The sequence below is a fragment of the Felis catus genome, chromosome D1, assembly GCF_018350175.1.
Source record: "Felis catus isolate Fca126 chromosome D1, F.catus_Fca126_mat1.0, whole genome shotgun sequence".
Lineage (NCBI taxonomy): Eukaryota > Metazoa > Chordata > Mammalia > Carnivora > Felidae > Felis > Felis catus.
The window spans coordinates 64,665,675-64,689,034 of record NC_058377.1 but is presented as its reverse complement, the minus strand read 5'-3'; the positions used below and the strand labels follow the sequence as shown (position 1 = coordinate 64,689,034).

General features: G+C 39.3%; 1 protein-coding gene across 4 annotated transcripts in view; it reads right to left on the bottom strand.

Annotated features, from left to right (window-relative positions):
* Positions 1-12,426: 12,426 nt before the first annotated feature.
* LOC101087868 (olfactory receptor 481) overlaps positions 12,427-23,360 on the bottom strand; it is a 50,665-nt gene continuing 39,731 nt past the window's right edge. For 3 of the 4 annotated variants that reach the window (XM_045038907.1, XM_045038909.1, XM_045038908.1), the window contains one exon: positions 12,427-17,540. In XM_045038907.1, coding sequence (XP_044894842.1) covers positions 15,055-15,987 — 933 coding nt within the window. In that variant the 5' untranslated portion in view covers positions 15,988-17,540 and the 3' untranslated portion in view covers positions 12,427-15,054. The remainder of the gene's footprint in view (positions 17,541-23,360) is intronic. The other variant, XM_045038906.1, reaches the window with a different exon arrangement.

The following is a 23,360-nucleotide window of genomic DNA, read 5'->3' as shown; positions in this document are numbered from 1 at the left end:
AGATAGAGAATGAGCTCTGTGTAAAGTCGATGGGTAGAGTGGAGAGAAGATTTCGGAATGGAAGCAAAACGTCTTGGGAGAAACCCCTGAAAAGAAAGAAGAATCTCAAGAGAGGAAGCATGAGGTTGTGCTACAGTGAATACAGGTGAGGAGAGTTCCCGCAGGGCTTGAAACTGAGATTCAAATCACAGCTTCATTGATTATATGTGGTGTCACAGCCTATTGGGTCTCCAGGTCTCAGTCTTTGTTCAGCACTGAATTAAAATTTGGCTAGAAGTTCTCTGACCAACCATTTCACAAATTTCACCATTGCATCTTCACAAATGTCCCCTAATTCACACGAAAGTCTCTGTTTCCTCATACGATCATCTTTACCTTTTTCATCTCATTAAGTCTCAATTCTGACTAAAAGGGATTTACTCCTGGGATGCAAGGTTGGTTTTTTATTATTATTCTTATTACTAAAGTTTATTTTGAGAGAGAGAGAGAGAGAGAGAGAGAGAGAGCGAGCGCACACTCATGAGCAGGGGAGGGGCAGAGAGAGAGGGAGAGAGAATCACAAGCAGGCTCCATGCTGTTAGCACAGAGCCCAATGCAGGGCTTCATCTCACAAACTAGGAGATCATGACCTGAGCAGAAACCAAGAGTTGGACGCTTAATCGACTGAGCCACCCAGGTGCCCCAAGGCTGTTTTAACATATGCAAACCAATCAATGCAATACACCACATTAACAGAATGAAAGATGGCAGAGCAGCATGGAATTTTTTTTTTTTTTTGCCTCTCTCATCCCTGAATGCAGCTAGATCAACACAAATCACCTTGCACACCTAGAAAACGGATTTGAGGATTAACATAACAATCTGCACAACTTGAACCACAAAACTTGGCAAGTACAGTACAGAGAGGTGAGCTGGGGGAGAGAGAAGGCTCAGAGGGTAGGGGGCTGTTTTTGTTTGTGGAGAGAGAACAGAGACAGGGGGGAGAGTACAGGAAAAGCACTCCCCCTCAAAAGCAGCTGGAGAGAAAGAGAGAGAGTGGACTGAACAAAAAAGGGAGAAAGGAGAAAGGGACTGCAAGGGAATGAACAGAGAAAGGAGAAAGGAGAGGGTTTAAATTCCATTAAGATGCTATAAACAGGGGAGTGCAGAGTCTGAAACTCCACAGCTCATACCTGGTGGAGCTCTGGTGGGAAGGGCGAATCCCCAGGAGCAGACAGCGAGATCTGAGGGGTCCACGGGGAGAGGTGGTTTCCCTGCTGGGATGACATTTGGTAGAGGCTGTGTGGTGTCCCCACAGGTGAAGGTCCCAGCGGACCCTGGAGAACAGCCACATTTGGTGGCGTTGGAACAAGGACGTTAAGGGTTCGCTGAAGCCTGCACCAGATGTGTGTCGGGATTTACCATAATCTCTGAAACACTGCTGCTACGTGATTGCACAAACTTTTTCTGGGGCGGTCTGGCACCTGGCCAGTCTCTGGGCATCAGCAGCAGCACGGTCGTGCAGACTTTCCAGGGGGCGGTCTGGCACCAGCCACTGCCTGGCGCATCTCTCCCTGAGAGGGTCTGCCCGGGTCAAAGCTGCAGAAGCCTCAAAAGTGAGGCATTTGGAAACACAGTCCCATCTGAGATAAAACTTGGGAGGGAGGTACTGCCTGGCAGACTAACGACTTGATCATGGACAGTATAGAAGCAGGGAGTGGGCAGAAGCCAGAGACAAAGGAGGAATACTTGATTGCAGGTCAGCAAGAGCACAGAGTTCTGATACCAGAGACTAGAGAGTAGATGACACCATTTTCACCCCTCCACGCATGCACATACATGCCTTCACACACCAGAATGATCCACCCCAGTACACTAAGCAGCACCATCTAGTGGAGAATGGAGCTGTTACACTAAATCCTGCCCAACTGAGCCAAACTTTCTCTTGAGGAACACAAGTCTCTCTGCCTGCTAAGTTTACAGACTATAAAGTTCTTAATAGTTTGATTTCTAGGGGAAACTGGATGTAATTTCAATCGTATTTCATTCTGTTCTCTGGTCCATCTATTCAGGGTTTTTTTTTCTTTTCTTATTCTTGAATACAGAAATAGAAAAAAATTATTTTTATTTCTGGTTTTATAAAAAATTTTTTTCTCTAATTTTTTCTACCATATCTTTTACTTTTTTGGAAATTTTTAAAATTCTATTTTACTTTCGTCATTTCATTTTATTCTATTTTACTGTATTCATTTTTTTTAAATTTTCAATTGTTTTCCTCCCCCCCCCCCCATTTCCCTTTTTTTCTCTATTCTATTATGCTTCTTTCAACAACCAGACCAAAACACACCTAGGAGCCAGCATCCTTTATTTTATTTTTTGTGTTGTTTTTAACTTTTTAAAATTATTATTTATTTTATTAACTCTTTTTCTTCTTTCAAAATGATGAAACAAAGGAATTCACCCCAAAAGAAAGAACAGGAAAAAATGACAGTCAAGGACTGAACACAGATACAAGCAAGATGTCTGAACCAGAATTTAGAATCACGATAAAGGACACCTGGGTATCTCAGTCAGTTAAGCGTCCAACTTCAGCTTGGGTCATGATCTTGCAGTCCATGAGTTCAAGCCCTGTGTTGGGCTCTTTGCTGACAGCTCAGAGCCTGAAGCCTACTTACTTCAGATTCTGTGTCTCCCTATCTCTCTGCCCCTCCCCCACTCACACTCTGTCTCTCAAAAATGAATAAATGTTAAAAAAAATTTTTTTTTTAAATCACGAAAATAAGAATACCAGCTGGGTTTGAAAAAAGCAGAGAATCCCTCTCTGTAGAGATAAAAGAAGTAAAATCTGGTCAAGGTGAAATTAAAAATGTTATAACTGAGCTGCAATCTCAAGTGATTGCCATGGCAGCAAGGATGGATGAGGCAGAGCAGCAAATCAGTGATATAGAGGACAAACTCATGGAGAATAATGAAGCAGAAAAAAAGAGGGAGACTGAGGCAAAAGAGCATGATATAAGAATTAGGGAACTCAATGACTCATCTGAATCATAGGGGTCCCAGAGATGGAGAGAAAAAGGAGTAGAAGGTTTATGTGAGCAAATCATAGCAGAAAACTTTCCTAATCTGGCAAAAGACCCAGACATCAAAATCTAAGAAGCATAGAGAACTCCCATTAGATTCAACAGGAACAGACCATCAACAAGGTATATCATAGTCAAATTCACAAAATACTCAGGTAATGAAACAATCGTGAAAGCAGCAAGAGAAAAAAAGTCCTTAACCTACAAGGGAAGACAGATCAGGTTCTCAGCAGACCTATCCACAGAAACTTGGCAGGCCAGAAAGGAGTGGCAGGATATAGTCAATGTGCCGAATTAGAAAAATATGCAGCCAAGAATTCTTTATCCACCAAGGCTGTCATTCAAAATAGAAGGAGAGATAAACATTTTTCCAGACAAACAAAAACTAAAGGGCATCGTGACCACTAAAGCCCTGCAAGAAATTTTAAGGGGGACTCTCTGAGGGGAGAAAAGATGAAAAAAAAAACCCCAAAAGCACAAAGTCTAGAAAGGACCACAGAAGGGGCGCCTGGGTGACGCAGTCGGTTAAGCGTCCGACTTCAGCCAGGTCACGATCTTGCGGTCCGTGAGTTCGAGCCCCGCGTCAGGCTGAGCTGATGGCTCAGAGCCTGGAGCCTGTTTCCGATTCTGTGTCTCCCTCTCTCTCTGCCCCTCCCCCGTTCATGCTCTGTCTCTCTCTGTCCCAAAAATAAATAAACGTTGAAAAAAAAAAAATTAAAAAAAAAAAAAAAAAAAAAGAAAGGACCACAGAATACCACCAGAAACTCCCACTCTACAAGCATGATAATGGCAATAAATTCAAACCTTTCAGTACTCACTCTAAATGTCAATGGACTACACACTCCAATAAAAACATAGGGTAAGAGAATGGATAAGAAAACAAGATCAATCTGTATGCTGTTTATAAGAGACACATTTGAGACCTAAAGACACCTTCAGATTAAGGTATGGGGATGGAGAATCATCTATCATGTTAATAGTCACCAAAAGAAAGACGGAGTAGCCATACTGGTGTCACACAATCTAGATTTTAAAATAAAAACTATAACAAGAAATGAAGAAGGGCATTATATCATAATTTAGGGGTCTAGCCACCAAGAAGATCTAACAATAGTAAATATTTATGCGCCAAACGTGCAAGCACCCAAATATGTAAATCAATTAATCACACACATACAGAAACTCATTGATAATAACACAATAATAGTAGGAGACTTCAACACCCCACTCACAGCAATGGACAGATCATCTAAACAGAAAATCAACAAGGAAACAATGGCTTTGGATGAGACACTGGACTGGATGGACTTAACAGATACATTCAGAACATTTCATCCTTAAGCAAAAGAATACACCCTCTTCTTGGGTGCACATGGAACATTCTCCAGAATAGATCACATACTAGAACATAAATCAGCCCTCAACAAGTACAAAAAGATCGAGATCATACCATGCAAATTTTTAGACCACAATGCTATGAAAGTCGAAATCAACCACAAGAAAAATTTTGGAAAGATAACAATACTTGAAGACTAAAGAACATTCTACTAAAGAATGAATGGGATAACCAAGAAGTTAAAGAGGAAATTAAAAAGTACATGGAAGCTAATGAAAATGACAACACCACAGCCCCAAACCTTTGGGACACAGCAAAGGCAGTCATAAGAGGAAGTATATACCAACTCAGGCCTTCCTAAAGAAGGAAGAAAGGTCTCAGATACACAACCTAACGTTACACCTTTAAAGAACTGGAAAAAGAACAGCAAATAAACCCCAAACCAGCAGAAGACAGAAAATAATAAAGATTAGAGCAGAAATCAATGCTATTGAAACAAACAAACAAAAAAAACCAGTAGAACAGATCAATGAAACCTGGAGCCGGTTCTTTGAAAGAATGAACAAAATGGATAAACCCCTAGCCACTTTGATCAAAAAGGAAAGGGAAAGGACCCAAATAAAATCAAGAATGAAAGAGGGGAGGTCACAACCAACACTGCAGAAATACAAATAATAGGGGAATATTATGAGCAATTATATGCCAATAAAATGGGTAATCTGGAGGAAATGGACAAATTCCTAGAAACATATACACTACCAAAACTCAAACAGGAAGAAATAGAAAATTTGAACAGACCCATAACCAGTAAAGAAATTGAATTAGTAAAAAATCTCCAAAAAACAAGAGTCTAGGGCCAGATGGCTTTCCAAGGGAATTCTACCAAACATTTAAACAAGAAGCTGTTCCAAAAAATAGAAATGGAAGGAAAACTTCCAAACTCATTCTATGAAGCCAGCATTACCTTGATTCCAAAACCAGACAAAGACCCCACTAAAAAGGAGAACTACAGACCAATTTCCTTGATGAACATAGATGAAAAAAACCTCAACAAGACAGTAGCCAACGAGATCCAACAATACATTAAAAGAATTATTCACCATGACCAAGTGGAATTTATACCTGGGATGCAGGGCTGGTTCAATATCCACAAAACAATTAATGTGATTCATCACATCAATGAAAGAAAGGACAAGAACTACATGATCTTCTCAATAGATACAGAGAAAACATTTGACAAAATACAGCATCCTTTCTTGATAAAAACCCTCAAGAATGTAGGTATAGAAGGATTGTACCTCAAGATCATAGAAGCCATATATGAAAGACCCACCACTAATATTATCCTCAATGAGGAAAAACTGAGACCTTTCCCCCTAAGGTCAGGAACATGACAGGGAAGTCCACTCTTGCCACTGTTATTCAACATAGTACTGGACAATCAGAGAATACAAAGGAATAAAAGGCATCCAAATTAGCAAGGAGGAAGTCAAACTTTCACTTTTCACAGATGACATGATACTCTATATGGAAAACCCAAAAGATTCCACCAAAAAACAACTAGAACTGATTCATGAATTCAGCAGTCACAAGATATAAAAATCAATGCACAAAAATCGTTTGCATTCCTATACACCAATAATGAAGTAACAGAAAGAGAAATCGAGAATTGATCCCATTTACAATTGCATGAAAAATCATGAAATACCCAGGAATAAACCCAACAAAAGAGGTGTAAAATCTACATACTGAAAATTACAGAAAGCTTATGAAAGAAATTGAAGAAGACGCACACAAAAAATGGAAAAATATTCCATGCTCCTGGATTGGAAGAACAAATATTGTTAAAATGTCGATACTACTGAAAGCAATATATATATTCAATTCAATCCCTATCAAAACAATACCAGAATTCTTCACAGAGCTAAAACAAACAATCCTAAAATGTGTATGTAACCAGAAAAGATCCCGAATAGCCAAAGGGATCCTGAAAAAGAAAACCAAAGCTAGAGGCATCAGAATCCTGGACTTCAAGCTGTATTACAAAGCTGTAATCATCAAAACAGTACGGTACTAGCACAAAAACAGACACTAAGATCAATGTAACAGAATAGAGAACCCAGAAATGGACCCACAAATGTATGGCCAACTAATCTTTGACAAAGCAGGAAAGGATATCTTCTGGAATTATGACAGTCTCTTCAGCAAATGGTGCTGGGAAAATTGGACAGCGACATGCAGAAAAATGAATGTGGACCACTGTCTTACCCCATATACAAAAATAAACTCAAAATGGATGAATGGCCTACACATAATACAGGAAGCCATCAAAATCCTAGAGGAGAAAGCAGGCAAAAACCTCTTTGACCTTGGCCGCAGCAACTTCTTACTCAACACGTCTCCAGAGGCAATAATGAACTGATATGATAGCCAACCACTCGGACTATATGAACTACTCGGACCTCATCAAGATAAGGTGAGGTCCGAGGATGCAGAGAAAGAGGATCTCTTTTGCACTGCTGGTGGGAATGCAAGCTGGTGCAGCCACTTTGGAAAACAGTATGGATTCCTCAAAAAATTAAAAACAGAACTACCCTACAACCCAGCAATTGCACTACTAGGTATTTATCTAAGGGATACAGGTGTGCTGTTTCAAAGGGGCACATGCACCCCAATGTTTATAGCAGCACTATCAACAATAGCCAAATTATGGAAAGATCCCATATATCCATCGACAGATGAATGGATAAAGAGGATGTGGTATACACACACACACACACACACACACACACACACACACACACACACACACACAATGGAGTACTACTTGGCAATCAAAAAGAACGAAATCTTGCCATTTGCAACTATGTGGATGGAACTAGAGGGTATTATGCTAAGCGAAATTAGTCAGTCCGAGAAAGACAAATATCATAGGATTTCACTCATATGAGGACTTTAAGATACAAAACAGATGAACCTAAGGGAAGGGAAGCAAAAAGAATATAAAAACAGGGAGGGGGACAAAACAGAAGAGACTTTTAAATACAGAGAACACACTGAGGGTTGCTGGAGGGGTTGTGGGTTTGGGGATGGGCTGAATAAGAGGCATAAGGGAGGATACTTGTTGGGATGAGTACTGGGTGTTATACATAGGGGATGAATCACTGGCATCTACCCCTGAAATCATTATAGCACTATATGCTAACTAACTTGGATATAAATTAAAAAATAAATTAAAAATATAAAAAAATAAAAATAAAAAAACAGAATGAAAGATTAAAAACCACACGTTATCAATAGGTGTGGTATACATACACAATGGAATATTATTCAGCCATAAAAAAGAAGGAAATCTTGCCATTTGCAACAGCATGGGTGTTGTAGACATTATGCCAAGTAAAACGAGCCAGACAAAGAAATAAAAGTACTGCCTGATCTCACTTAGACATGGAATCTAAGAAATTCAAATTCATAGAAGCAGAGAGTAGAATAGTAGTTGCCAGCATTGGGGAGGTGGCAGACATGGGGAGATGTTGGTCAAAGAGTACAAAATGCAATTATGTAGAATGAATTTGTTTTAGCGATCTAAAGTACAGCATGGTGAATGTAGTTAAAAATACTGTATTTAATACTGGAAATTTGCTGAGAGAGTAAATTTTCACCACACCAGAAAAAGGTAACTATGTGAGAAAATGGGTATGTTAATTAGCTTGACTTCATTAATCATTTCACTATGTATATGTCAAAAATCATCTTGTACACCTTAAATATATACATTAATAAGAAAATTAAACATTTTTACAGATTAAAAAATGGCAACTCGTACTTTATTCACATCATTTGAATGGAAACTATTGTATTTTTAAGAACCATTTCTTTGTGAACTTCTTGAAAGAAAAGCAAATGGCATACTCAACTTTGTGTTCTCAGTTCATAATCTAGTGTCAGGAATAGAGACTAAATAAATATTCACTGAATTCGAATTAATGTTTAACCAACAGATATTTGTCAAATGCTCACTCTGTACCAGACATTGTACTTTGAGCTAAGGATAATTCATTCAACCTCCCACATCACTACTTTCACCCACCCAGGTTTCTGCAACTGCATTTCCAACTAGAAATAATCATTCTACTCCTATCTTTCTGTATGTCTCAGTTTAAATGTCATTCCACCAGTAAATCCTTCCTTGAGCCTCACAAACAAATGCATTTGCAAAATGATATCAAGAGGGATAGAGACTGAGCAAAAAGCTACAGCCTGGGGCTTTAGGCGGCATGGCAGGGTGAGTACATAGAAGTTTGAGGTCAGAGGGGCGCCTGGGTGGCTCAGTCAGCTGAGCGTCTGACTTCAGCTCAGGTAATGATCTCACAACTTGTGAGTTCGAGCCCTGCATCAGGCTCTGTGCTGACAGCTCGGAGCCTGGAACCTGCTTTGGATTCTGTCTCCCTCTCTCTCTCTCTGCCTCTCTGTCTCACTCTCAAAAAATAAATAAACATTAAAAAAATTTTTTTAAATAAAAAAAAAGTAGTTTGAGGTCAGCGATGCCAAGGCAGCTAAGACTTTCGAGGCCAAGATCCTGGAGAGGAAAAACTGAAGAGATGTGAGCCCCAAATCCTTTGCGTAATTTCTTTTTAAGGAATGTGACTACTTCCGAGTTGCTCAAGGGCTGGCCAGAGATCAAAACACCAAGTGGAAATCAGACTGTGGGAGGCAGAAGATCTTACCAGAGATTCTGGCATTTTGTAGTGCTGGCTTGATAGGCTGTTTAAGGTGGAGGGGACCTATAACACCTTATGCTTTTACTTGAGAGTCCTAAAAGACCATACCTTAGGGGTAATTGCTACATCCTAGAAATAAGGTCAAATCAGAATTAGGTCCTCCCCAACAAAGCACAGCGCCTAACCTACACTGGGAATACCACCACTGTTTTACTACGATGCAAGTTTAGAAGCTGTTGTATAAGAATACATAGAGTTGTTTTATTATGTGAATGACCCATTTGGGGACTCTAATTCCATTTCTTCAAAGGGATTGATCCAGTGCTCTATCTGCCTGCTAGAAGAATACTGAATACACTTTGGAGGAAGATAATCTCATCCAGAAACTCTACAATTTTTTATCTATATTGCCTATCATTCAAAACAAAACGATAAGGTATGCCAGTGATTTGCCAGGACCAAATGAATAAAAAGCAGGTATTTCAAAATAAATGTTAATAACATATTTAAGAAAAACAGAAGAGTAACATGAAGAATCACACCAGAGAACTAAATGCAAAAACTTTTTTTTTAAAGAAAAACAAAATAAAAAGAATCAAGTTTAAATCTTGGAAATGAAAAATAAATTAGGACTTCAGCAGATGAATTCATAGTAGATTGGATACAGCAGAAGAGAGGGTTAGTAAACTGAGAGGTCAGCAGAGAACATACATGTTACTGGATGAAGAAAAAATAATAATAAAAATACAAAAAGTGTGAGAGCTATACTGGAAGTTGTGAAAAGATCTAACGCATGTGCAATGAAGTCCAAGCCAAAAGGAGAAGAAATTTCTGAAGAAATATTCAATGATAATATTCCAAACACAAAAGACCATGAGCTACAAATTCAAGACATCCTGCATCTTCCAAATATGGTAAATGTAGGAACAATCACACTTCCGGAAATCATAAGACAGGAAGCCAAAAGCAAAATAAAGTGTGAAAAGCTTGAGGGTGCTGGTTTGCAACCCCCTCCTGGGAACTTTCAAGGTAAGATTTGAAGCCAGCCCCATACACAGAGGGCAGGGAGAAACCAAAGAAAGATTGGACGCCACGTCCAGATTAGAAGGTGACAGTTGTAATAAGCAAGGGGAATTTACATACCAGGCTTGTCTCTGGCGGCAGCAAGACGACAAATGGATCCCCACACCCACCAGCGGAACTTTAACAGCTTGTAAATAGGCCTTAAATGGGTGCAGTCACGCAGACCATGCAGGTGTTTTCAATACCACGTTACTATCTCAAGGCTGTGTTCCTTGGAGCAGCCTCTGGGAGCGGGAAAGGAGAGCGGAACCCACATTCCAAGGACAGGGGAGGTGCGAGCAGCCCCTGAATGCCCGGGTCCAGCTCCAGGGTCAGTGAAGTCATCCTTTTTTGATGACTTTTGATGTTCCCCAACAAGAGGGAAATGAAAGACATATTCCCTTTGAAAAAGAGGAGGGGAGAAGGAGGGAGGAAAACTGAAAGCTAAACTTTTTAGAGACATGGTAGAAGCACGAGAACAATTACATCTTAAAGGTGCTTGAAGATATTTCACGGACAACCTAGAATTCTACCCAGAGTTATCTTCAAGAATGAAGGTGCACAGAAGGTTACCAATACATTGTATCAATGTCCGTTTCTTGGTTTTGTGTGGTACTGTAGTAAGCCCTGGGTGAAATTAGATAAAGGGTTCACAGGACCTCTCTGTACTATCTTTGCAGCTTCCTTGAATCTAGAATTATTTCAAAATTAAAAAAAAAATTAAGTGGAAAAAAATGAAGGTGGAATAACTTTTTGTGACCAACCCCCCCCCAAAACAAGCAAACAAAAAACCCCCAACCCCAAACCCACCTGAAACTGTTAAAATTCATCACCAGCAAACCTGTATTAAAAGAAGAAATAAAGTTTTTTAAGAAGAAGGAAAGTCAATGCTAGTATAGGCATAGTGCTGAAGAAAGGAATGAAGGGCACAGAAAGAATGGATGTCTGGGAAACTCGAGCAGGTGCAGTAGTTGAGGGAACAGCTTTGGGAAATAATTAAGAAGTAGAGTTGGTCTACATTAATAGGCAGATGATAATCCTATCACCTCCACTGCCTGAAGCCTCAGATTAAAATGAGAAAGAACTGAGTACTCTCTTGTAGAATCTTCCAAAATAGCAACTTTATTGAAGTATAATAATCTACATACACAATTTAAATCTACAGGTTGATGACTTCTGACAAATGTAAACACTTGTATAACCACCACCCCAATCACAGTACATGATGATTTCCTTACCCCCAAGAAATGATCTCTTCTCTTCCCCTTTGCCTTCAATCTTCTCCAATACTCCACTATAGGTAAGGTTCACAGAATGGCAGGAATGTCACTGACTTGCTAAATCCCAATCTACTGCAGAAGAAAAATTTCCTGAAATTTATATAGACTATTTTAACAATACAACAGTTTTGGATCTTTAAAATTTTTTCCCAGGTCATACTTCTTTTTTTTTTTAAGATATTATTTTTAAGTGATCTCTACACACAACATGCTCCAACTCACAACCCCAAGATCAAGAGTCCCATGCTCTTCCAAATGAGCCAGCCAGGCGCCCCGCCCAGTTCATATTTCTGCCTTCTAAGTAGCAAACTACAATCGATAGTGATCAAGAAGCTTCCAAAAACATTTTTTTACAAAAGGAGTTTTTGATTGTTCCCAGTCTACAATAGTAATCAGGAAACTTAAAAAAATAAAATTCTTACAAAAGGAGTTTTTGATTATTCCCACAGGGATATTCTTTTTTTTTAATTATTATTTTTGTAATGTTTGTTTTTAGTTTTGAGAGAGAGAGAGAGTGCACGAGCAGGGCAGGGGCAGAGAGAGAAGGAGACACAGAATCAGATGCAGGCTCCAGGCTTTGAGCTGTCAGCACAGAGCCTGATGCAGGGTTCGAACTCATGAACTGCAAGATCATGACCTGGGCGGAAGTTGGATGCTTAACTGACTGAGCCACTCAGGTGTCCCGCCACAGAGATATCCTTGATCCTTATTTTTTGATGTGCTGTTTGGGGAAAATGCTTTTGACCATTCCTAATATTCTCTATCCCCCTTTGGAAGAGATATCTACTAGCATAACACACTTAAAAAAATTTTTTTAATGTTTATTTTTGAGAGAGAGAAAGAGAGACAGACAGAGAGAGAGCACAAGTGGAGGAGGGGCAGAGAGAGAGAAGGAGACACAGAATCCAAAGCAGGCTTCAGGCTCTAAGCTGTTAGCACAGAGCCTGATGTGGGGCTCAAACTCACAAACCGTAAGATTATAGCCTGAGCCAAAGTCAGACACTTAACCAACTGAGCCACCCAGGTACCCCCATAACACACCTTTCTTAGCCTTCACTCCTTCCTTCCCTAGAAGTAATAAATTAGCTGATGGTAAGTTTGGAGGGGAAAACTAGATATATAGTAATATTAGCTCGGTACCTTAACAAAGTACCATAAACTGAGTGGCTTAAACAACAAAAATTGTTTCTTTCACAGTTCAGGAGTCCAAGATCAAGGTGTCAGCAGGGTTGCTTCTTTTTGAGGACTGTGGGATTCCTTCCATCTCTCTCACTTAGCTTCTGACGGTTTGTGGGCAATCTTTGGTGATCCTTGGCTTGTAGAAGCATAACCCACTTCTCTGTTTTTATTTTCATATGAGGTTCCCCCTGTGTGCTGTCTGTATCCAAATTCTTCTTTTTAAAAAAAAAATAAGGATACCAGTAATATTGGATTAGAAGCCCAGCCTCCTCCAATGTGACTTCATCTTAACTAACTACACCTGTAACAACCATATTCCAGGTAAGATCACATTCTGAGATACTGGTGGTTAGGATGAATTTTTGAGGGACACACTTCAACCCATAACAGAAATCCCAGCCTTTTGCCTTCCCCTTTCTCTTGGGAGTGAGTCTGTCCTCAGTGCTCTGGGCTGCTCTTGGCCATGCTATAAATGGATGGAGACAGGCCTACTCTCACTGCAGAGACCAGGGACAGGGAAGGAGAGTGTCAGATTCTGGGATTCAGAACATGAAAGCACGTGTCCACAAATATGTGTCACATACTCTAATATCAGCTCCTTCATTGATATAGGTTAATATTTTTGCTCTCCCATATGCCTTCTCTTTTTGTCATCTCCTCGGTTGATTGAGAACTTGGGAGGGAAAAGATAAGTGTCGACGCCTATCCTCTCCACTAAATGTTGTAACAGTGCCACACACCCTACATCTGGGTGATTGGATTATTGAATCTCTTCAAGTGGAAATATGAAGGAAAAAATCTCAGTATGGACTTACCACAATCAACTGGGGAGTCTTTACGTGCCTAGACAGAAGAGACTTAGATATGGGAGACGCCAGTATGCAACATGTCTTCCATCTGACAGAAGGAATGGGGTGGAGGGAGGCAGACTATTTTGATGGGTGTGCAGTGAGAGTTGCCCCAAATCTCTTGCAGTACTAGGCCTTACAAAGAGTTGCCACTAATTGGGAAAGAACCAGAGGAAAAGGAATAATTTTGTGAGAAATACGATAAATACAGTCAGGGCACACTGAGTTTGAGAGTCTTGGGGGAAAAGGCCAGTGAAGAAGTTCATCTGTCCTTCAAGGAAGGTGTGTAGGGACTCTCACCACACCAGTGGCAGCTGAGCTCATGGGAGAAGATAAGATTACCTATGGGGATCATGGGGAGGAGGAGAGGGAAGAGGGCTGAAGATGAATCCTGGTGAAAAGCAAAGTATAGGAGGAAAGAAGAAGACAAAGACTTCCAGAAACACTCAGCGAAAAACTTCAACCACCAGAGTGCAGATCTCCCACCGTGACTCAAACATGCCCTTTTCCAAGACTGAAGTCATACCTTTGGGAGCCCTCTCTTTGCAAAGGGCTGTGTCTGTGCTGACTTTGGCGCTTTACCAGCTCAGCTCGCAAAGTGGTCCCTCCAAAGTGTCTCAGAATTTGTCTGACATCATTCATATGCTAACAAAATATATTAGCTAAAATATTAATCAAAAATCATTGTGAAAGGCATACAGGAGGCAGGGAATCAATTTAGAGGCAACTGCCATAACCAGACGGGATCATAAGCGCCAAAAGGTCAGTGGAAGAAGCCGGGACAGTGGACGCCTCCTTGAGAGACATTACAAAATGTGTGGATGTATTATTTGCCTGACCCATAATTTCATGCCTCCTACCTATAAATTATTGCTGAAACAAAGTCCCCATGTCCCAGTCGCCCCCTCCAAAGAAACCTCAGCTTCTGAAATCTTACCCTAGACTCATCTGGTAAGACTTACATTGTAAAAAGAGTCAGCACAGGTGTATACAAGGTCTCTTCTGTGTTATCTGGGTTGGATCTCTTAATGGCCAAGCAGAGGAATCATGATCTTTGCTCTCGCTTCAATAAAGTGGACATAGAGGCTTTCTGGAGACATGAACATCAATGTTCCCAAATGTTTAAATATACATTGACAAAGGCAGGGCAGTACCTTTAAAGGAAGTGGCCTGAACGTCCTGACTTGTCAATATTATCTTTTATTACAGATCTGTTGGGGACAAATTTTTTTCCCAAATGTTATTTAACTAGATGGAATTCAATTAAATTTGATCTTTGGTGGAAATAGCTCTCTGTATTTAATATAGGACTCACAACTGATTAATGAAACTATTTTGCAAGCAGGTATTCTTACCTTGAAAAGTTCATATTTAATTTGAATGAAACAGATTTCCACATTAAATTATACATTTAACTTTCTATATGGAAGTAAACATTGGCTTTTTACATTTATAGGAGTTCTTCACTATCAAAGTGATGAAGTTAGTGATAAATATCATTAAAGTATCCAGCACAAATGTTTCCCCAAACCATTGCTTTGTTATTTATGGATTTATATCTGATCTGATTCAGGAAAACCAGTGTGTTCTGGCCATTAGTTTTCTCATGGCCCCTTTCACCTCCTTGTTCCTCAGACTGTAGATGAGGGGATTCAACATGGGGACCACCACTGTATAGATGACAGAGGCCACTTTGACCTGATCAGCTGAATAACTGGACTTGGGCATCACATAAACGAACAAAACTGTCCCATAAAACAAAGTGACGGCAGTGAGGTGGGAAGTGCAGGTTGAGAAGGCTTTCTTCCTCCCCTCAGTAGAGCGCATATTCAGAATTGAGTGGAGGATGTAGCTGTAGGACACAATTATGGTAAACAGTGTGCTTATGAGGACAGATGCAGAAGAGATGGCGGGAGATATTTCAGCAATAAAAACATGGCCACAAGAAAGCTTCAAGAGTGGAAAGAGGTCACAGAAAAAATGGTTGATTTTATTTGGTCCACAGAAAGATAGATTCATCAGACAGCCTGTAAATGATGAAGCGTTCATGCATCCACCCAGGTAGGAAGCCCCCAGTAGGAGGAAGCAGACCACTGAGGACATCTGGGTGGAGTAGAGTAAGGGAGAGCAGATGGCCACATAGCGATCATAGGCCATGGTAGCCAGCAGGAAGCATTCTGTAGTCCCAAAAGTGACATCAGAGCCAAGCTGGGCTATACAACCAGTGATAGGGATAGTTGTTTTCTCTCTTAAAAAACTCATTAGCATGATTGGCGTGACTGACGTGGAATACCCAATGTCCACAAAGGCCAAATGGCTGAGAAAAAGGTACATTGGGGTGTGCAGCTGTGGGCTGCTTCGGATTAAGATGATTATACTGATATTTCCCACTATGGTAACTACATAAACTCCCAGAAAAATCACAAAGAAGATGGCACATAGTGTGGGATTATCTGTTAATCCCAGAATAACGAACTCTGTCACTGCTGTGTGGTTTTCCATCTATTCATTTAATGGTGGCTATTGAAATCAGAACCAGAGATTAAAATGGTTGAAATTACCCCACATTAATGGGGTATCTTAATTTAATGAAGATACCTGTAGAGAACCCTACAATTAAAATTTTTAAATGGTAACTTTGCCTCACTTCTAGAATACTTTGTGCACACAAATTTTCTTTTCAAATTCCATGAATATATTAAAATTGGAGACTCGATTACCTTAGAATTCAGCTATTTTACTCCTATACTGTATAAAATACTGTAGAGTAAGTCTTCCCCATGTGTACAAGAATATGTAAAATGATGTTACAGCAATACTGATTGTAATAACATAAACTGTAAATAACCTAAGTGATTATAGAAAGGTCAGCTCTTGATTTTCTACCCTCATCCCAAATGTGCCTCTGCACCAGTATTCTCTTTTCAGTAAATACTATCACCATTTATCCAATGACTGGACCAAAAAGTATTGAGTTGATTTTGACATGTTTTTCTGACTTGATCCTTTTCCTGGAATGAAAAAAAAAAATCACATCCTTAGTTATCATTGATACCAAGGGCTGGAAAGTGTCTATGTTCAAGCTGAATGGGCCAAACACAATTTTTCTTATTGTTATGAGCTAAATCCAGTATATTTTGCAAAATCTTCCAAGATTTATCTCTCACATCATACTTTTTCATGCTTCTTGGATTACATGAAGCAGAGGAGAGTCCAGGTATTTTTATGGACTGGGATTAATTGGAAAGTGAACTGAAGCATTTGGAGACCTACACTGGTAAGTGATGGTTTCATCGGTTGTAGTATGAAACTATAGGGAAATAAGAAGTGGGGGCATATGATGGTGATGGGGGGAGAGAGTAGTTAGAGAGGTATGGATGGAAGTAGCCAGCTAGGGAGGCTAGGAAATTGGATTGGAAGAAAAATGATCATTTCAGAATAATATTCCCTTGGTTCAAATTAGAGCACATAATCAAGGACAGGGGAGAGTATGTTAGTTACATTTGGCCATTTCCATGGCTTTTCTAGGTTAAAGAGCAACATATTCTTCTGAATAATTTGATTTTTCTTGAAGAACTTCAATCTGAAGAATTAAGAAAACATACATACATAACTATCAGCAAGCATGGACATTTCCCCAAAAGTTGTGTGTGAATCATGACCATGATATCCTACAATATGAGCAGTACTAGGGTTATGTGTCTGAATTCTCACATTCTGGCTTTTGTTTTGTTTTTTTTTTTTTAATAAGACAAAGCCTCAGCCTGAAAAGAATTACTTTAGAAAAAATAAGTGTATGAAAGGCACAAAAGCTTTCAAAGTTGGATATGAGTGCCAGGAGGAAAGGCAAAGTGATGTGCACAAAGACCGTGGACTTTGCAGCCACACAAACTTGATATCAGTTTCTAGCTCTGCCTCTCACTATCTATGGAATCATAGGCACATTGAAAGACATTGTTGACCTTCTGTTTCCTCTCCTATAAAAAGGAAATAATGATACATACCTTATGTGATTCTTGTGTTAAATGATATGATGTGGATGAAAATACCAAGCACTGTGCACACAACAAATAGATGCTCAATTACTAGTGATGAACTTGAAATAATCGACTTGTAACTTCTGGTACATATAAGAGAATCAAATATTTCAGTATCCCTTAACAAAGAACAGTATAAATTAGGGACACATCCACTACAACACTAGGGATAGGCTCCAAGGAGTTGTCACTGTAAAGCAGTGCCATATTTAAGTGAGGCTTATGTCATTTGAGATAAGGCCCAAATCACTTACGTCACTTGTAATTACAAGTTAATTTCTTTATTTGTCCTGGAAAACTACACTGAGAATCCACTGGGATAGAGAAATTACATGCGCATATCTACTGGGACAGAAAAATAGCATGTAAACCTGATTATGTAAAAGTGTGTGAATGAAATACTTTCTTAATACTCTGTGGTTCCTTTTATTTTTTTAATTAAATATAATAATTAAACATTTCAATTTAAATAAACTGAAAAATATTATAATATTTTACTACCATTGAAGTTGATTATTAGATCAACATGACTAATATGGCTGTGACAATTTGTGACATTTCTGAAGTATGGCTATATTCACTGGCCCAGGTTTTCATGTCACCTATGTTTAGAGATAATGTGGGTTTCCTAGTACAGTTTAACTTATAAACATGAGTCCATTGGAATTGCAATATTATTTTCAACATAAGTGATGTAACTTTTAAAAAATCATATGTATTTTTTACATGTAATGTGGATCTAGGACACTTCACATACATCCCATGCTTATTGGTGGCAGAGATTCTCACGCACATGCTATTCCCTCTCCCCTTTGCCAACCTTAATCCATCAACTCTTAATAAAACAATGAATCTCACACTAACATTTTTCTTAGAACCCTGCCTACCACACCTTCTACATTGACTGGCAGATTGTCAAAGATACATGGCCACAATCAACTCTGGTTGTATTCTTGAACCATGGCCACATAGCAGAACATTCTCTAAGGTTGAAGGTCAGGTACCTTTGATTCTGGGCTTGAAGAGCCCATTAGTCAATAACCTTCAGAACAAAGCTAAATGTGATAATTCATATTAGGAGGTTCTAACAGATCAAACACCTCAAAGCCACCAAATTAGGAAATGGGCATACTATGGGACTCCCTCTGTCCTAGAAAGATACTATTCCTTTAGGTTTTTTTTTTAATATGAAATTTATTGTCAAATTGGTTTCCATACAACACCCAGTGCTCATCCCAAAAGGTGCCCTCCTCAATACCCATCACTCACCCTCCCCTCCCTCCCACCCCCCATCAACCCTCAGTTTGTTCTCAGTTTTTAACAGTCTCTTATGCTTTGGCTCCCTCCCTCCCTAACTTTTTTTCTCCTTCCTCTCCCCCATGGTCTGTTAAGTTTCTCAGGATCCACATAAGAGTGAAAACATATGGTATCTGTCTTTCTCTGTATGACTTATTCCACTTAGCATAACACTCTCCAGTTCCACCCATGTTGCTACCAAAGGCCATATTTCATTCTTTCTCATTGCCAAGTAGTATTCCATTGTGTATATAAACCACAATTTCTTTGTCCATTCATCAGTTGATGGACATTTAGGCTCTTTCCATAATTTGGCTATTGTTGAGAGTGCTGCTATAAACATTGGGGTACAAGTGCCCCTCTGCATCAGCACTCCTGTATCCCTTGGGTAAATTCCTAGCAGTGCTATTGCTGGGTCATGGGGTAGGTCTATTTTTAATTTTTTGAGGAACCTCCACACTGTTTTCCAGAGTGGCTGCACCAGTTTGCATTCCCACTAACAGTGCAAGAGGGTTCCCGTTTCTCCACATCCTCTCCAGCATCTACTGATTTGTTCATTTTAGTCACTCTGACTGGCATGAGGTGATATCTGAGTGTGGTTTTGATTTGTATTTCCCTGATGAGGAGTGACGTTGAGCATCTTTTCACATGCCTGTTGGCCATCTGGATGTCTTCTTTAGAGAAGTGTCTATTCATGTTTTCTGCCCATTTCTTCACTGGATTATTTGTTTTTTGGGTGTGGAGTTTGGTGGGTTCTTTATAGATTTTGGATACTAGCCCTTTGTCCGATATGCCATTTGCAAATATCTTTTCCCATTCCATCAGTTGCCTTTTAGTTTTGTTGATTGTTTCCTTTGCTGTGCAGAAGTTTTTATCTTCATGAGGTCCCAATAGTTCATTTTTGCTTTTAATTCCCTTGCCCTTGGGGATGTGTCAAGTAAGAAATTGCTGGGGCTGAGGTCAGAGAGGTTTTTTTCCTGCTTTCTCCTCTAGGGTTTTGATGGTTTCCTGTCTCACATTCAGTCCTTTATCCATTTTGAATTTATTTTTGAATGGTGTAAGAAAGTGGTCTAGTTTCATTCTTCTGCATGTTGCTGTCCAATTCTCCCAGCACCATTTGTTAAAGAGACTGTCTTTTTTCCATTGGATATTCTTTCCTGCTTTGTCAAAGATTAGTTAGCCATACTTTTGTGGGTCCAGTTCTGGAGTCTCTATTCTATTCCATTGGTCTATGTGTCTGTTTTTGTGCCAATACCATGCTGTCTTGATGATGACAGCTTTGTAGTAGAGGCTAAAGTCTGAGATTGTGATGCCTCCTGGTTTGGTCTTCTTCTTCAAAATTACTTTGGCGATTCGGGGTCTTCTGTGGTTCCATACAAATTTTAGGATTGCTCATTCTAGCTTTGAGAAGAATGCTGGTGCAATTTTAATTGGGATTGCATTGAATGTGTAGATTGCTTTGGGTAGTATTGACTTTTTAACAATATTTATTCTTCCAATCCATGAGCATAGAATGTTTTTCCATTTCTTTATATCTTCCTCAATTTCCTTCATAAGCTTTCTATAGTTTTCAGCATACAGATCTTTTACATCTTTGGTTAGATTTATTCCTAGGTATTTTGTGATTCTTGGTGCAATTGTGAATGGGATAAGTTTCTTTATTTGTCTTTCTGTTGCTTCATTATTAATGTATAAGAATGCAACTGATTTCTGTACATTGATTTTGTATCCTGCAACTTTGCTGAATTCATGTATCAGTTCTAGCAGACTTTTGGTGGAGTCTATCGGGTTTTCCATGTATAATATCATGTCATTTGCAAAAAGTGAAAGCTTGACTTCATCTTTGCCAATTTTGATGCCTTCGATTTCCTTTTATTGTCTGATTGCTGATGCTACAACTTCCAACACTATGTTAAACAACAGCGGTGAGAGTGGACATCCCTGGGGTATTCCTGACCTCAGGGGGGAAGCTCTCAGTTTTTCCCCATTGAGGATGATATTAGCTGTGGGCTTTTCATAAATGGTTTTTATGATGTTTAAGTATGTTCCTTCTATCCCGACTTTCTCGAGGGTTTTTATTAAGAAACGATGCTGAATTTTGTCAAATGCTTTTTCTGCATCGATTGACAGGTTCATATGGTTATTATCTTTTATTAATGTGATGTATCACATTGATTGATTTGCGAATGTTGAACCAGCTCTGCAGCCCAGGAATGAATCTCACTTGATCTCCTTTAGGTTTTAAGGAAGCCCAACTGTGGCTGATAAATGACAGAAATAGGTGGCCATCAATTCCACAAAAATAGCTCAGATCATATCTGCGAGAATTAAATTCCCTTCATTCCTGTCCTCCTCTCAACATTTTGTTCACACCATTTGATTAGTATCCATTATAGTTGGAACATCTTGCTCTTTCCTTGGTTGAAAGTGCAGTGTCTATGACTATTTTTGTATCCTTTAATGGTGCAATGCTGAGAATGTAGGAGGCACTGAATACGTTTGTTGAATTAGTGTTAAACAATTTTTAGAAAATCTTTCTGTGTATCAGATACTATACTAGGACCTAAAGATAAATAGGTACTCCCACAACTAAAAACCATTTTATGGTTATATTCATCACTCCACCCCCTTTCAACAGAAGATCAATTCCTAGTCACCTTAGGTCTCAGGTTTAAATTTATTTCACCGTTCAAACTTCCTCTGACACCCTGGACTAAGTCATAGTCTCATGGTGTATAGTTTCAGAGAATCCCAAAATATGTTTTGCATCTATTACACTTTTAATTATGATGATACTAGTGTAAATAATTGCTCCGGGTTTTTTTTTTTTTTTTTTTTTTTTTGGACTACTTTCCTACATTTACATGAGGGAAGGATCATGTCTGCTTTGTTCCACACTTTATGCTTAGGACATTGCAGAGTGCCTGGTACATAGCAGTACCAGACTTGACACGAGACATCTCGACAGGCTTTTAGGTGTACAATACGGTCTTGTTGACTACAATACAATGTTCTGCAGCAGATCTTTAGAACGTATTTGTCTTGCTTAACTGCAACCTTATGCCTGTTGGCTAGCAACTTCCCATCTCACTCCAATTCCAGCCTCTGACAAGCATCATTCCACTCTTGAGTCTGTGACTTTGACTGTTTTAGGTATGCCATAAAGTAGAATCATGTAGTGTTAGTCCTTCTGTGACTGGCTTATTTCACTCAGCATAATGTCTTCCAAGTTCATCCATGTTATCACATATTGCAGAATTTCCTCTTTTCAAGACTAAAAAAGATTCCGTTGTATGTATATATACCAAATTTTCTTTATCCATTTACCTGTGAGTAGACATTTAAGTTGCTTTCTCATATCTTGGCTATTGTCAATAGTGCTGGAGTGAACATGTGAGTGCTAATATCTCTGAGATACTGATTACGGTTCTTTTAGATACATATTTAGAGTTGGGATTACTGAATGATATGGTAGTTCTATTCTTTTTTTTTAATTTTTTTTTTAATGTTTATTTATTTTTGAGACAGAGAGAGACAGAGCATGAATGGGGGAGGGTCAGAGAGAGAGGGAGACATAGAATCTGAAACAGACTCCAGGCTCAGAGCTGTCAGCACAGAGCCCGATGCGGGGCTTGAACTCACGGACCGTGAGATCATGACCTGAGCCGAAGTCGGATGCTTAACCGACTGAGCCACCCAGGCGCCCACGGTAGTTCTATTCTTAATTGAGCAACCTCCATACTGGTTTTCATAGCAGCTGTACCATTTTGCATTCCCAGCAACAATGTATAAAAGTTTGCCCTCTCTCCACATACTCACCTACAATTACCTTTTTTAAAAAAATTTAAATTTTTTTTAATGTTTTTAGTTATTTTTGAGAGAGAGAGAGAGACAGAGCATGAGTGAGGCAGGGGCAGAGAGAGGGAGACACAGAATCCAAAGTAGGCTCCAGGCTCAGAGCTTTCAGCACAGAGCCTGACATGGGGCTTAAACCCACAGATCGTGAGATCATGACCTGAACCGAAGTTGGACACTTAACTGACTGACCCACCCAGGTGCCCTTCACCTACACTTACCTTTTGTTTTTTTGATAATAGCCATCTTGACACATATGAGGTGATATTTCATCATGGTTTTGATTTGCATCTACATGATGATGAGCGATGTTGAGTATCTTTCCTGGTACCTCTTGGCCATTTCTTGTTTTTGCTATTGAGTTGTCTTTGCTGAGTTGTTCCTTATATATTTTGGAAATTAATGCCTTATCAGATATATCTTTTGCAAATATTTCTCATTCTGTAGTTACCTTTTCACATTGGTGATGGTTTTCATTGCTGTGCAGAAGCTTTAAGTTTGATGTAGTCCCACTTATCTATTTTTGTTACCTGTGATTTTGTTTGCCTGTGATTTCGTTGGTTTTGTTGCCTGTGATTTCAATGTCCTACCAAAAACATTATTGCCAAGACCAATGACATGAAACTTTTCCCCTGTTTTCTTCCAGGGGTTTTCTTCTTGCAGTTTTATTTCTTACATTTAAGTCTT